Consider the following 12491-nt stretch of genomic DNA (forward strand, 5'->3'; position numbering starts at 1 on the left):
CGGACTATACGCTTTATCGGCAGGATAGAACAGCGGCGTCTGGTAAGACAAGGGGCGGCAGACTATGTATTTCTGTAAATAATAGCTGGTGCACGATATCTAAGGAAGTCTCAAGGTTTTGCTTGCCTGAGGTAGAGTATCTCATGATGAGCTGTAGACCAAACTATCTACCTAGAGAGTTCTCATCTGTATTTTTCGTAGCTGTCTACATACCACCACAGACTGATGCTGGCACTAAGACCGCACTCAATGAGCTGTATTCTGCCATAAGCAAACAGGAAAATGCTCACCCAGAGGCGGCTCTCCTAGTGGCCGGGGACTTTAATGAAGGGAAACTTAAATCCGTCTTATCAAATTTCTATCAGCATGTTAAATGTGCAACCAGAGGGAAAAAAGTCTGGACCGCCTTTAGCCACACACAGAGACGCATACAAAGCTCTCCCTCACCCTCCATTTGGCAAATCTGACTATAATTCTATCCTCCTGATTCCTGCTTTACAAGCAAAAATTAAAGCAGGAAGCACCAGTGACTCGATCAATAAAAAAGTGATGAAGCAGATGCCATGCTACAGGACTGTTTTGCTAGCACATGGAGTATGTTCCGGGATTCCTCCGATGGCATAGAGGAGTACACCACATCAGTCATTGGCTTCATCAATAAGTGCATCGATGACGTCGTCCCCACAGTGACTGTACGTACATACCCCAACCAGAAGCCATGGATTACAGGCAACATCCGCACTGAGCTAAAGGCTTGAGCTGCCATTTTCAAGGAGTGGGACTCTAACCCGGAAGCTTATAAGAAATCCCGCTATGCCCTCCAACGAACCATCAACCAGGCAAAGCGTCAATACAGGACTAAGATCGAATCATACTACATCGGCCATGACGGATGTGGCAGAGCTTGCAAACCATTACAGACTACAAAGGGAAGCACAGCCGAGAGCTGCCCAGTGACAGGAGCCTATCAGACTAGCTAAACTAACTCTATGCTCGCTTCGAGGCAAATAACACTGAAACATGCATGAGAGCACCAGCTGTTCCGGAAGACTGTGTGACCACGCACTCCGCAGCCGATGTGAGTAAGACCTTTAAACAGGTCAACATTCACAAGGTCAGAGGGATTACCAGGACGTGTACTGCTAGCATGCACTGACCAACTGGCAAGTGTCTTCACTGATATTTTCAACCTCTCCCTGTCCGAGTCTGTAATACCAACATGTTTCAAGCAGGCCACCATGGTCCCTGTGCCCAAGAACACTAAGGTAACCTGCCTAAATGACTACCGACCTGTAGCACTCACGTCTGTAGCCATGGAGTACCTTGAAAGACTGGTCATGGCTCACATCAACACTATTATCCCAGAAACCATAGACCCACTCCAATTTGCATACGCTCTATCAGATCCACAGATGATGGAATCTCTATTGCTCTCCACACTGCCCTTTCCCACCTGGACAAAAGGAACACTGATGTGAGAATGCTATTCATTGACTACAGCTCAGCCTTCAACACCATAGTGCCCTCAAAGCTCATCAATAAGCTAAGGACCCTGGGACTAAACCCCTCCCTCTGCAACTGGATCCTAGACTTCCTGACGGGCCTCCCCCAGGTGGTAAGGGTAGGTAACAACACATCCGCCACCCTGATCCTCAACACAGGGCCCCCCCAGGGGTGCGTGCTCAGTCCCCTCCTGTACTCCCTGTTCACTCATGACTGCACGGCCAGGCACGACTCCAACACCATCATTAAGTTTGCCGATGACACAACAGTGGTAGGCCTGATCAACGACCACAACGAGATAGCCTATAGGGAGGAGGTCAGAGACCTGGCCGCGTGGTGCCAGGACAACAACCTCTACCTCAATGTGATCAAAACAAAGGAGATGATTGTGGACTACAGGAAAAAGAGGACCAAGCACACCCCCATTCTCATTGACGGGGCTGTAATGGAGCAGGTTGAGAGCTTCAAGTTCCTTGGTGTCCACATCACCAACAAACTAGAATGGCCCAAACACACCAAGACAGTTGTGAAGAGGGCACGACAAAACCTATTCCCCCTCAGGAAACTAAAAAGATTTGTCATGGGTCCTCAGATCCTCAAAAGGTTCTACAGCTGCACCATCGAGAGTATCCTGACTGGTTGCACCACTGCCTGGTTTGGCAACTGCTCGGCCTCCGACCGCAAGGCACTACAGAGGGTGGTGCGTACGGCCCAGTACATCACTAAGGACAAGCTTCCTGCCATCCGGGACCTCTATACCAGGGGGTGTCAGAGGAAGGCCCTAAAAATTGTCAAAGACTCCAGCTACCCTAGTCATAAACTGTTCTCTCTGCTACCGCACGGCAAGCGGTACCGGAGCGCCATGTCTAGGTGCAAGAGGCTTCTAAACAGCTTCTACCCCCAAGCCATAAGACTCCTGAACAACTAATCAAATGGCCACCCAGACTATTTGCATTGCCCCCCCTCTCTTTTACACCGCTGCTACTCTCTGTTGTTATCATCTATGCATAGTCACTTTATTAACTATACCTACATGTACATATTACCTCAACTAACTGGTGTCCCCGCACATTGACTCTGTACCGGTACCCCCCTGTATATAGTCTCGCTATTGTTATTTTACTGCTGCACATTAATTACTTGTTACTTTGATTTCTTATCGTATTTTTTTAAACTGCATTGTTGGTTAAGGGCTCATAAGTAAGCATTTCACAGTAAGGTCTACACCTGTTGTATTTGTCGCATGTGACTAACACAATTTCATTTGATTTGACAAGCTAACAATCAATGGAAGCATTCTTTTTTTAAATGGCCAAATCTCCTTTAAGTAACATCAAACCAAATATGGAGTTGATTTGATTTGATTGTGTTTCGATGTTCCAAACATATTGTTCACCATATGTCTTCTGTAGAGGGACAAGAGAGAGCCATGAGAATACGAGTTTGGGTCAGTCATGGAAATAAAAGTGCTGAAAACAAAAAGTCTCCCTATTTAAAAAGAAGTTGGAGAACAAGCTATGAAGGAAAAATACCTGGAACTTTGGTGTAAAATAATATTGCGATAGTTGATACGATATATCGTCAAAAATGATATTCCGATTAGTAACTATCACAACTGCCCAGTGAACTCGTTTTCTCTCTTGTCCCTCTGCAGAAGACACAGGGTGAGCAATATGTTCGGAACATTGAAACACAATAAAATCACAGTATCAAATTGCAATACATATATAATCGTGAGAATCAGGATAATATCGTATCATGAGGTCCCTGGCAATGCCAAGCCCTACTTCCTAGCAACCGTTGTTATAGCCCACTAAACACCTACTCTACCTGTTGCATGTAAAGGATTATTCTGGGTAATATGGACAGATCATTTGAAATACTGTGTCCTGTGTTCCTCTGGGTTGTGGATGTACTATCTCTATCAGTCTGTTAGTGACATGATTGAATTTCTGGCATTCCAGACCAGCTGCCCTGTCCTCCAGGTTGTGGCGTGTCATTAGAATGTGTCAGCCTGGCATCTGTGACCTCGGAGGCTATAAATAAACCTCTGCCTGATGGAACATCTGGAGCGCCTCTCTACCTCTCCGCCTCTCTCTCTACCTCTCCGCCTCTCTCTCTACCTCTCCACCTCTCTGCCTCTCTCTCTACCTCTCCCTCTCTCTATCTACCTCTGCCCCTCTCACGCTCTCTACCTCTCCGCCTCTCTCTCTACCTCTCCACCTCTCTCTCTACCTCTCCCTCTCTCTCTCTACCTCTCCGCCTCTCTCTCTACCTCTCCCTCTCTCTATCTACCTCTGCCCCTCTCACGCTCTCTACCTCTCCGCCTCTCTCGCTCTCTACCTCTGCCCCCTCTCTCGCTCTCTACCTCTGCCCCCTCTCTCGCTCTCTACCTCTGCCCCCCTCTCTCGCTCTCTACCTCTGCCCCCTCTCTCGCTCTCTACCTCTGCCCCCCTCTCTCGCTCTCTACCTCTGCCCCCCTCTCTCGCTCTCTACCTCTGCCCCCTCTCTCGCTCTCTACCTCTGCCCCCCTCTCTCGCTCTCTACCTCTGCCCCCCTCTCTCGCTCTCTACCTCTGCCCCCCTCTCTCGCTCTCTACCTCTGCCCCCCTCTCTCACTCTCTACCTCTGCCCCCCTCTCTTGCTCTCTACCTCTGCCCCCCTCTCTCGCTCTCTACCTCTGCCCCCCTCTCTCGCTCTCTACCTCTGCCCCCCACTCTTGCTCTCTACCTCTGCTCCCCTCTCTCGCTCTCTACCTCTGCCCCGCTCTCTCGCTCTCTTCCTCTGCCCCCCTCTCTCGCTCTCTACCTCTGCCCCCCTCTCTCGCTCTCTACCTCTGCCCCACTCTCTCGCTCTCTACCTCTGCCCCCTCTCTCGCTCTCTACCTCTGCCCCCCTCTCTCGCTCTCTACCTCTGCCCCACTCTCTCGCTCTCTACCTCTGCCCCCCTCTCTCGCTCTCTACCTCTGCCCCCTCTCTCGCTCTCTACCTCTGCCCTACTCTCTCGCTCTCTACCTCTGCCCCCTCTCTCGCTCTCTACCTCTGCCCCCTCTCTCGCTCTCTACCTCTGCCCCCTCTCTCGCTCTCTCTCTCTACCTCTCCGCCTCTCTCTCTACCTCTCCCTCTCTCTATCTACCTCTGCCCCTCTCTCGCTCTCTACCTCTGCGCCTCTCACGCTCTCTACCTCTCCGCCTCTCTCGCTCTCTACCTCTGCCCCACTCTCTCGCTCTCTACCTCTGCCCCCTCTCTCGCTCTCTACATCTGCCCCCCTCTCTCGCTCTCTACCTCTGCCCCCCTCTCTCACTCTCTACATCTGCCCCCCTCTCTCGCTCTCTACCTCTGCCCCCCTCTCTCGCTCTCTACCTCTGCCCCCCTCTCTCGCTCTCTACATCTGCCCCCCTCTCTCGCTCTCTACCTCTGCCCCCCTCTCTCGCTCTCTACCTCTGCCCCCCTCTCTCGCTCTCTACCTCTGCCCCCCTCTCTCGCTCTCTACCTCTTCCCCCCTCTCTCGCTCTCTAACTCTGCCCCCCTCTCTCGCTCTCTACCTCTGCCCCCCTCTCTCGCTCTCTACCTCTGCCCCCTCTCTCGCTCTCTACCTCTGCCCCCCTGTCTCACTCTCTACCTCTGCCCCCCTCTCTCGCTCTCTACCTCTGCCCCCCTCTCTCGCTCTCTTCCTCTGCCCCCCTCTCTCACTCTCTACCTCTGCCCCCCTCTCTCTCGCTCTCTCTCTCTACCTCTGCCCCCTCTCTCGTTCTCTCTCTCTACACCCCTCTCTCGCTCTCTTCCCCTGCCCCATCTCTCGCTTTCTACCTCTGTCCCCCTCTCTCGCTCTCTTCCCCTGCCCCATCTCTCGCTTTCTACCTCTGTCCCCCTCTCTTGCTCTCTTCCTCTACCCCCCTCTCTCGCTCTCTACCTCTGTCCCCTTCTCTCGCTCTCTCTCTCTACCTCTGTCCCCCTCTCTTGCTCTCTTCCCCTGCCCCCCCTCTCTCGCTCTCTTCCTCTGCCCCCTCTCTCGCTCTCTACCTCTGTCCCCCTCTCTCGCTCTCTCTCTCTACATCTGCCCCCCTCTCTCGCTCTCTTCCTCTGCCCCCCTCTCTCGCTCTCTTCCTCCGCCCCCCTCTCTCGCTCTCTACCTCTGTCCCCCTCTCTCGCTCTCTACCTCTGTCCCCCTCTCTCGTGCTCTACCCCTGTCCCCCTCTCTCGCTCTCTCTCTCTACCCCCCTCTCTCGCTCTCTTCCTCTGCCCCCTCTCTCGTGCTCTATCCCTGTCCCCCTCTCTCGCTCTCTCTCTCTACCCCCCTCTCTCGCTCTCTTCCTCTGCCCCCTCTCTCGCTCTCTACCTCTGCCCCCCTCTCTCGCTCTTTTCCTCTGCCCCCCTCTCTCGCACTCTACCTTGCTCTACCTCTGCCTCGCTCTACCTCTGCCTCGCTCTACCTCTGCCTCGCTCTACCTCTGCCTCGCTCTACCTCTGCCTCGCTCTCTCTGTTTTTTTTGTGGCATGGGAAACATATGCTTATCAAATTAGATTTGTTTTCAAATTTTTTGTGGGTCTGTGTAATCTGAAGGAAATGTGTGTCTCTAATATGGTCATACATTTGGCAGGAGGTTAGGAAGTTCAGCTCAGTTTCCACCTCATTTTGTGGGCAGTGTGCACATAGTCTGTCTTCTCTTAAGAGCCAAGGCTGCCTTTCTCAATATCAAGCTTTCTCCCTCTGCCCCTTTCTCTCTCTGCCCCTCTCTCTCCCTCTCTCTGCCTCTTTTTTTCCATGAGCTGTTGTTTTCTATTGAATCATATAATCTGTACATTCAATAAGGATCACAATACAATGTTCTCTGCCTCTGCCAGTCTAATCTAATCAGGTGCTGCAGAAGGCCACGCTAACCCAACCCTGCCGCTATACACAAACTAACCAGAATGGCTTAGTTTAAAGAGCAGCTCAGGTTATTTTAAGACACAGTCAAACGCAAGTATGGTCTTTTAGTGACTGTAACATCGAATCAGTGGACATGTATTCTATGGTCCCTAACTCACACAGAGATTCATAAAGTCCGAGGCGACATTATTGCTGCTTAGTCTTTGGTCTGTCCACAATGGAATGCGGTGGTTGTTGTGTATTCCAGGAAAATGGCAGGTCCCTGTGTTAGGCCCCTTTATTATGACCAATTCAGTGTGAGTCAGATGTGTCAATGAGGTGAGTCATATAACAACACCAGTCATAGCACAGAGAGAAAACAACAGCACCCCTGAAGAGAGTTCATTCAAGCTGTGTCCGTATGCCTGATGCAGTATTCTATCTTACGGAGAGCCTGCACTCTCTTGATAATTCTCTCTGTTCTGCACTTCAGACTCTTTGTACTCCCTAGATCTGAGCCATTACCAACATAACATATGACACAAACACTGGTGGGTTAAACCTGTGTCAGTATGTTATCCATCACAAGATGTTCTGGCTCCCTGTGGTTGCACACTGTATGTTACTGTAATCAGACAGGAAGTGCTGTCCTCATTGGCCAGTGTACTGTAGGCCCAGTCTGACCTCTGACCTCTGGCCTGCAGTACCTGAGCAGGGTTCTGGAGAGAGAGTGATGCTTCCTGGGGCCGCGGCGAGATGCCCGCTGACCCTTAACGGGCACTGTGTTAATCCGCTCAAAGTGCACCCTCCTGCTGCTGGAGACGGGCAGGGGGCAGGGGGAGAGGGTAGGAAGGTGAGAGGAGGAGGGTGGAGGGTGGAAGAGGACAGGGCAGGGGGCAGGGGGAGAGGGTAGGAAGGTGAGAGGTGGAGGAGGGCAGGGCAGGGCAAGAAAGAGAAGGAAAGAGAAGGAGAGAAGAAGAGGTGGTGAGCAAGAAACAGCATCTAGAAAAGCGATAAAGACAGAAATAGTGCAAAATGGAGTAAAGCTTTTCAAGCATTGAAATTGTGAAGGGAAATAAAGTTTGAACATGCATTAGAATCATACACACTGACCAGACAAAGAACCAGGCATGCGGAGGGTTTCCCAACTCATTCATTCAGACTGTTGAAGAATCAATGCACACAATCACAGCCACAGTTATTTCAACTTTTATACACTGTAATATGAGCCCATCTGCAGACCCAGACAGGCACTGATAAAACACACCACAAACAAACACCTACAAATACCAGTCTGTCCTGTCAAACAAATACAGGTGTCTGGTAAACATCAATATGCAATCAAACCACCAAACTGAAGTGGGTGGGGGCAATCAGACAGAGAAACGGACAGTATGGTCTCATGCCTTGTTACTGGCATCACACAAGTAGCCTACAGTAACACAAACTGGTCAAAAACATGCCATCCATGACTAAAACATTGCTTATTTCACACCATCATGACAAGTTCATAATCAAATATTTTCAGTGGGCCCACTGCTCAACACCAAAGATAACCAAATCCCATGGAGGTCGTACGATTCCGTGTCACAACCACGATCTAACCAATCAAGGTGTCCTTCAGTAGCTCCAGAGCGCTGGTATGTTCCCCTTACCTCTTGATGGTCTGTGTGATGGAGGACTGGCGTAGCAGGGGCGGCCGGCGGGGGTCAAAGAGGTCGCGAGGCGGGGACCGGAGGTGGGAGGGCTCCACTGGCATGCTGATACTGCGGAGGAAACCCTGGCGCTTCACCGGCTGCAGGCGGGGGGGGGGGGGGGGGGGGGGGGGGGGGGCATGGGAAGAGAGAGATGAAGTACACACAATGAGAGCCATATTGCATGCAGAGATTCACATACAGTTACAACAGACCCCAACACAACACTGTGGGAGAGACAATGAGAAGCAGGGAGAAGAATGAAGACAGAGATCCAGAGAAGAAGTGTGGGATACAAGGAAAGGCAAGCAGAGAGAGAGAAATAAAGAGAGTGTTTGAATGAGTGAGTGAGTGAGTGAGTGAGTGAGTGAGTGAGTGAGTGAGTGAGTGAGTGAGTGAGTGAGTGAGTGAGTGAGTGAGTGAGTGAGTGAGTGAGTGAGTGAGAGAGAGAGAGAGAGAGAGAAAGAAAGAAAGAAACAGAGAGTGAAAGAGAGAGTGAAAGAGAGAGCAAAAGAAAGAGTGAACAATAGGGATAAAGAGAGCGATAGAGACAGGGGGAGAGAGAGAAGGAGAGAGAGTGTGTGCTGTACCTGGACAAAGGTGGGTGGCTCATCCAGGGACACCTGAGCAGTGGGAATGTCCAGTCTGAGCCATGGAGGCTTCTTCCTCTGCAGGCTGCTGGTGCTCTCATGGCGTGGTTCAGCCATGCTCCCGACCCCACCACACGCCTCCCACCTACAGGGAGAGAGAGACGAAGGGAAGGATGAGACTGATACATATCCATCCTACAAGTGTAATCACATCCTCTTTGTCCCTCAGGAGTTTCAGTTAAAAGACTAATCAACAATTTGTAAATGAAAGCCTGAGAGCATCCCGATAATGACTTGATTTGAAACTTTGATTTTAATAGCTTGTGTTGCAGAGTCATTACACAAGATGGTGCTGATGAGCCTTGAGTCACCCCATGTGACAGGGTCTGTACTGCTATCGTAAAACCAGCTACAAAAGCAGAGAGCGCCAAATGGAGTGATTACCAGACCACAGCTGTTTACTCTTACCCAGAAAGAAGCACACGGAACCATTTAACAAAGCAATAAATATTTGTGCAGCGGGAGTGGGGAAGTTTATGATCTAAGGACTAATCCCGAAATGCCAGAGATGAAATTGAACTTAATCCCACCTTGTTGTTATATATTGCTCTATTCTAGGCCTATCCCCCGCCAGGCATTTGTCGGAGAGCCTAAATTGCTAGGTCTTTTCCCATGACGCAGCCTCGAGACCACAGGTGGTGCAATGAACCTCGCCGGCCTCCGTCAGAGAAGTCTCCTCTTCCCTAGAGCATCATTATCAACAATCCTTCACTTCAGCTTGGGTTCTCTCACAGTCTCACTTATCTCTCTGTTTGTAATATCCTGTTATTTTCCTCACTGCCGATTATGGTAAAATAATACAGTGTCCTTCAAACACCAGGGTGGCACTCTTAAAGTGCTCTGCGACATTCTCCTCGGGGGCATCATAGGAAGACTGAAACAATCATTCCCGCGGTGAGATACATGAAGGCGTAAATGAAGACTATTTCCACCAACAAAAACACTGAAGCGTGCGCCATTGGGTAGTTCCTCACCAGAGAAGCTGTTATTAAACCCTGTGAATGTGAGGAAAAACACTCTCCTCACTTGGCACATGATATTTGTCTTTCACAGACTCTCATTTTGCTCAAATGCCCCACAAGAAGAGGGATGAGGGCCCTAACGTGGTCTTGTGCTTTCACTTCAGCAGCATCAGAGGGCTATGAGCGGGCTGGCAGCGGGCTGGCAGCAGTCATACAGGGTCACACATACCCTTCTACGGTTACAGAGCTTTAGGTCCTTGGAAAGTCCATGGCAATGTCAAGCACATCTGCTTTGCGTTGCATTTTAACACACTGCAGGCTCCTGTTTTAGCCCAAGTGATGATGGGAGCGTTCATATGAAACATAAATCCTGCCACAGAGCCAGCGAGGCTGACAAAGGAGGGCAGTGGAGGGAGGCAGGAGTGAAACCCCAGGCCGGAGGCGCTGTCCACGGATAGAGAGGAGAGGCGTGAAGGTGAGGTCAACCACACTGCTAGTAACAGCAGCCTGGTCCCAGTCAGCCAAGTCATCATTGACGGCTGGTGTTCACGAGCCATCGGTTCACAGCAGGACACACATGCAGTCAGTCCCATCCTGACCTGTCCAATCATGTGTGAAAATGGTCTACAACACACAACTGGGTTCAAGTAGTATTTGCTTTATGTAAATACCTTAACTGAGTTTGATTGAGCTTGCCTGGTGCAATGGAACCAAGGGAATAGTACCAAAAGTGCAAACCCTGCCAATATGGCACTCCGTGTAGGCTCAATATCATGCAGCAATTATTTGAAAGAAAACACATACTATTTGAACCCAGGTCGGTCACAGAGAGCGCGTACTGAACAAGTCCATAAGCTTGTGGTAAATAGCTAGCTACTGGGAAGACAGAGCCAACAAGAGGTCGGTGACTTCACCCATGGACGCCATGCTGAGACATTCTGCCCCACTGCACAGAGTGGAGAGAGGGCTCTGTGGTGGAATGCTGTCCGACCTCCCCAGCCTTTATGTCTGGTCAGGAGCTCTGGGCTGTGATGACTGGCCAGGATTAGCTGTTAGCTGAGCCAGATGGGAACAAAGCAGGCCAGCCTAGGGTGTGAGGGAGGGAGGTGTGAGGGAGGAAAGAGGGGGAGACTGCCCTCACTGACTTGCAACCAGGTTCTTCTGTGCAGAGGAAGATGAGCAGAGAAAATATCACAAGGTGACACATTTCGAAGCACGGTCACTCAGCTCCATATGAGCTCAGACTTCTAGTGACGGTACAGGTCATGACTGTAGGTTTTCTGACCGGGGGTATAAGGCGTAGCGACAGCCTCCCCTGGTCTCCTACTGGGGTGAGTCATGGACCAGGTGAAGCTCTGTTTGACCAGCTAGCAACCAACGCCTGGAGGAGGGGAACTTCAGCCTGTCTGTCTTCAGCCTTTGCACTTGTACAAAACACCCACTACAACATTGCTGCCAGAACCACACACACAAACCCTCTCTTCTATAGCCCAGACAGCCCTGAAGCTACAGCTCCCATAATTTGCTTTTAACTACAAACTCTAGGGATCTTAGTACTTAGTGATCCAACACAGCAGAGGTATATGCCCTGGTTCTGCAGATTGTATCGAGGGATGGGAGCCTAATTGTCTTCCACACTCAGTCTCATTTGATTCCAGGCCCTGGAGCCGTGACTGTAGTGTGTTTGAACTGGGACTCAGCCTCTCTCTACTGCTGAATCTACGCTCCACTATCTCCTGGGTTTGTAGCTAACACTGGGGTCTTTGTCGCCTCCGATTCTCCCCACGGTTTTCCTACGGCCAACCCACTTAAATCCTCCTGCCTGCTGCCTGTCTTTCCTCTCATCCTTACTACCCTGTGTACACACTCTGAGTGTAACTCTGAGAGAGGCCAGGTGGGTGACGCGTCTGGCACACTGAGACCTATAAAAATCTGAAACCTTCGACAGACCTACTTACAGACAGACTGACAGACCCACAGACAGGCAGACCTACAGCTGTGTGCTTCGGAAGCCTGTCTCCTTCTCTCTTGTCCTTCAGTCCAGTCCAAAGTCAACATGGCAGATGACTTGGCAGAGCTCTGAGGCTTGTGTCTGGGGAGGAGGATGGGAGGATGGCAGCCACAAGCCGGATACTAGGTCTGCAGGCTCCAGGACACCCAGCGTGGACACGGGCTGTGGTTATGGCAGTGATCTACCACGTGGCAGTCTTTAACATGGCAGTCATCTCCTCTCACCAGGATAATGAATGAGTACAGTACATTAGGCCTGCATGAAGGCCAAGGGCCTAGCTAGTATTCAGGGTCATCCATCCCAGTCTGAGAGGCACACTGACTGGATTTTATAGGGAGGAAGTCCTTGAGCAATGGAGATATCCTTGAGGAGAAATGATGTTGATTGAATTCTACATTTTGGACCCCATCCAAGGACACAGGATTATCATTTTCCCTGACTCCTGACTCCTTATAGTTTCAATTCACATTCAAGTTCCAAAAGGATTGAAGGCAAGTGGCTCAACCATTTATTTATTTGATACTATCACATTAATGCTTATTACTGCTTAATATTATTAATTGAGTCGAAGACTGTCTAAAGGTTAAAGGTTAAAACTGAACGTTGCGTGGCAACAATTCCATGCCTGGAGATGGAATTCCCACCATGATAACTACTCTGTCTGTCTGTCTGTCTGTCTGTCTGTCTGTCTGTCTGTCTGCACTCAGCATTCTTCAAGTTAACCATAGCCGCTGGAAGTAGTTTGGGGGTGGGGCTGAACAAATCTTTTTGCCCGCGCTGGCGTTGCAGATGGATTTATTTTTTATTGATACTTTTTTAAA

At 50.3% G+C, this 12491-nt stretch overlaps 1 protein-coding gene across 3 annotated transcripts in view; it reads right to left on the bottom strand.

Annotated features, from left to right (window-relative positions):
• The window catches only part of LOC129833103 (inactive rhomboid protein 1-like), a 62560-nt gene that overhangs the window by 10007 nt on the left and 40062 nt on the right, over positions 1-12491 (bottom strand). For 2 of the 3 annotated variants that reach the window (XM_055897406.1, XM_055897408.1), the window contains exons 2-4: positions 8638-8782; positions 8009-8148; positions 7061-7168 (exon numbers count right to left, since the gene is read on the bottom strand). In XM_055897406.1, the coding sequence (XP_055753381.1) occupies positions 7061-7168; positions 8009-8148; positions 8638-8754 (365 nt within the window). In that variant the 5' untranslated portion in view covers positions 8755-8782. The remainder of the gene's footprint in view (positions 1-7060; positions 7169-8008; positions 8149-8637; positions 8783-12491) is intronic. The other variant, XM_055897407.1, reaches the window with a different exon arrangement.

This window comes from Salvelinus fontinalis, chromosome 34, assembly GCF_029448725.1.
Source record: "Salvelinus fontinalis isolate EN_2023a chromosome 34, ASM2944872v1, whole genome shotgun sequence".
NCBI classification, from domain to species: Eukaryota; Metazoa; Chordata; class Actinopteri; order Salmoniformes; family Salmonidae; genus Salvelinus; species Salvelinus fontinalis.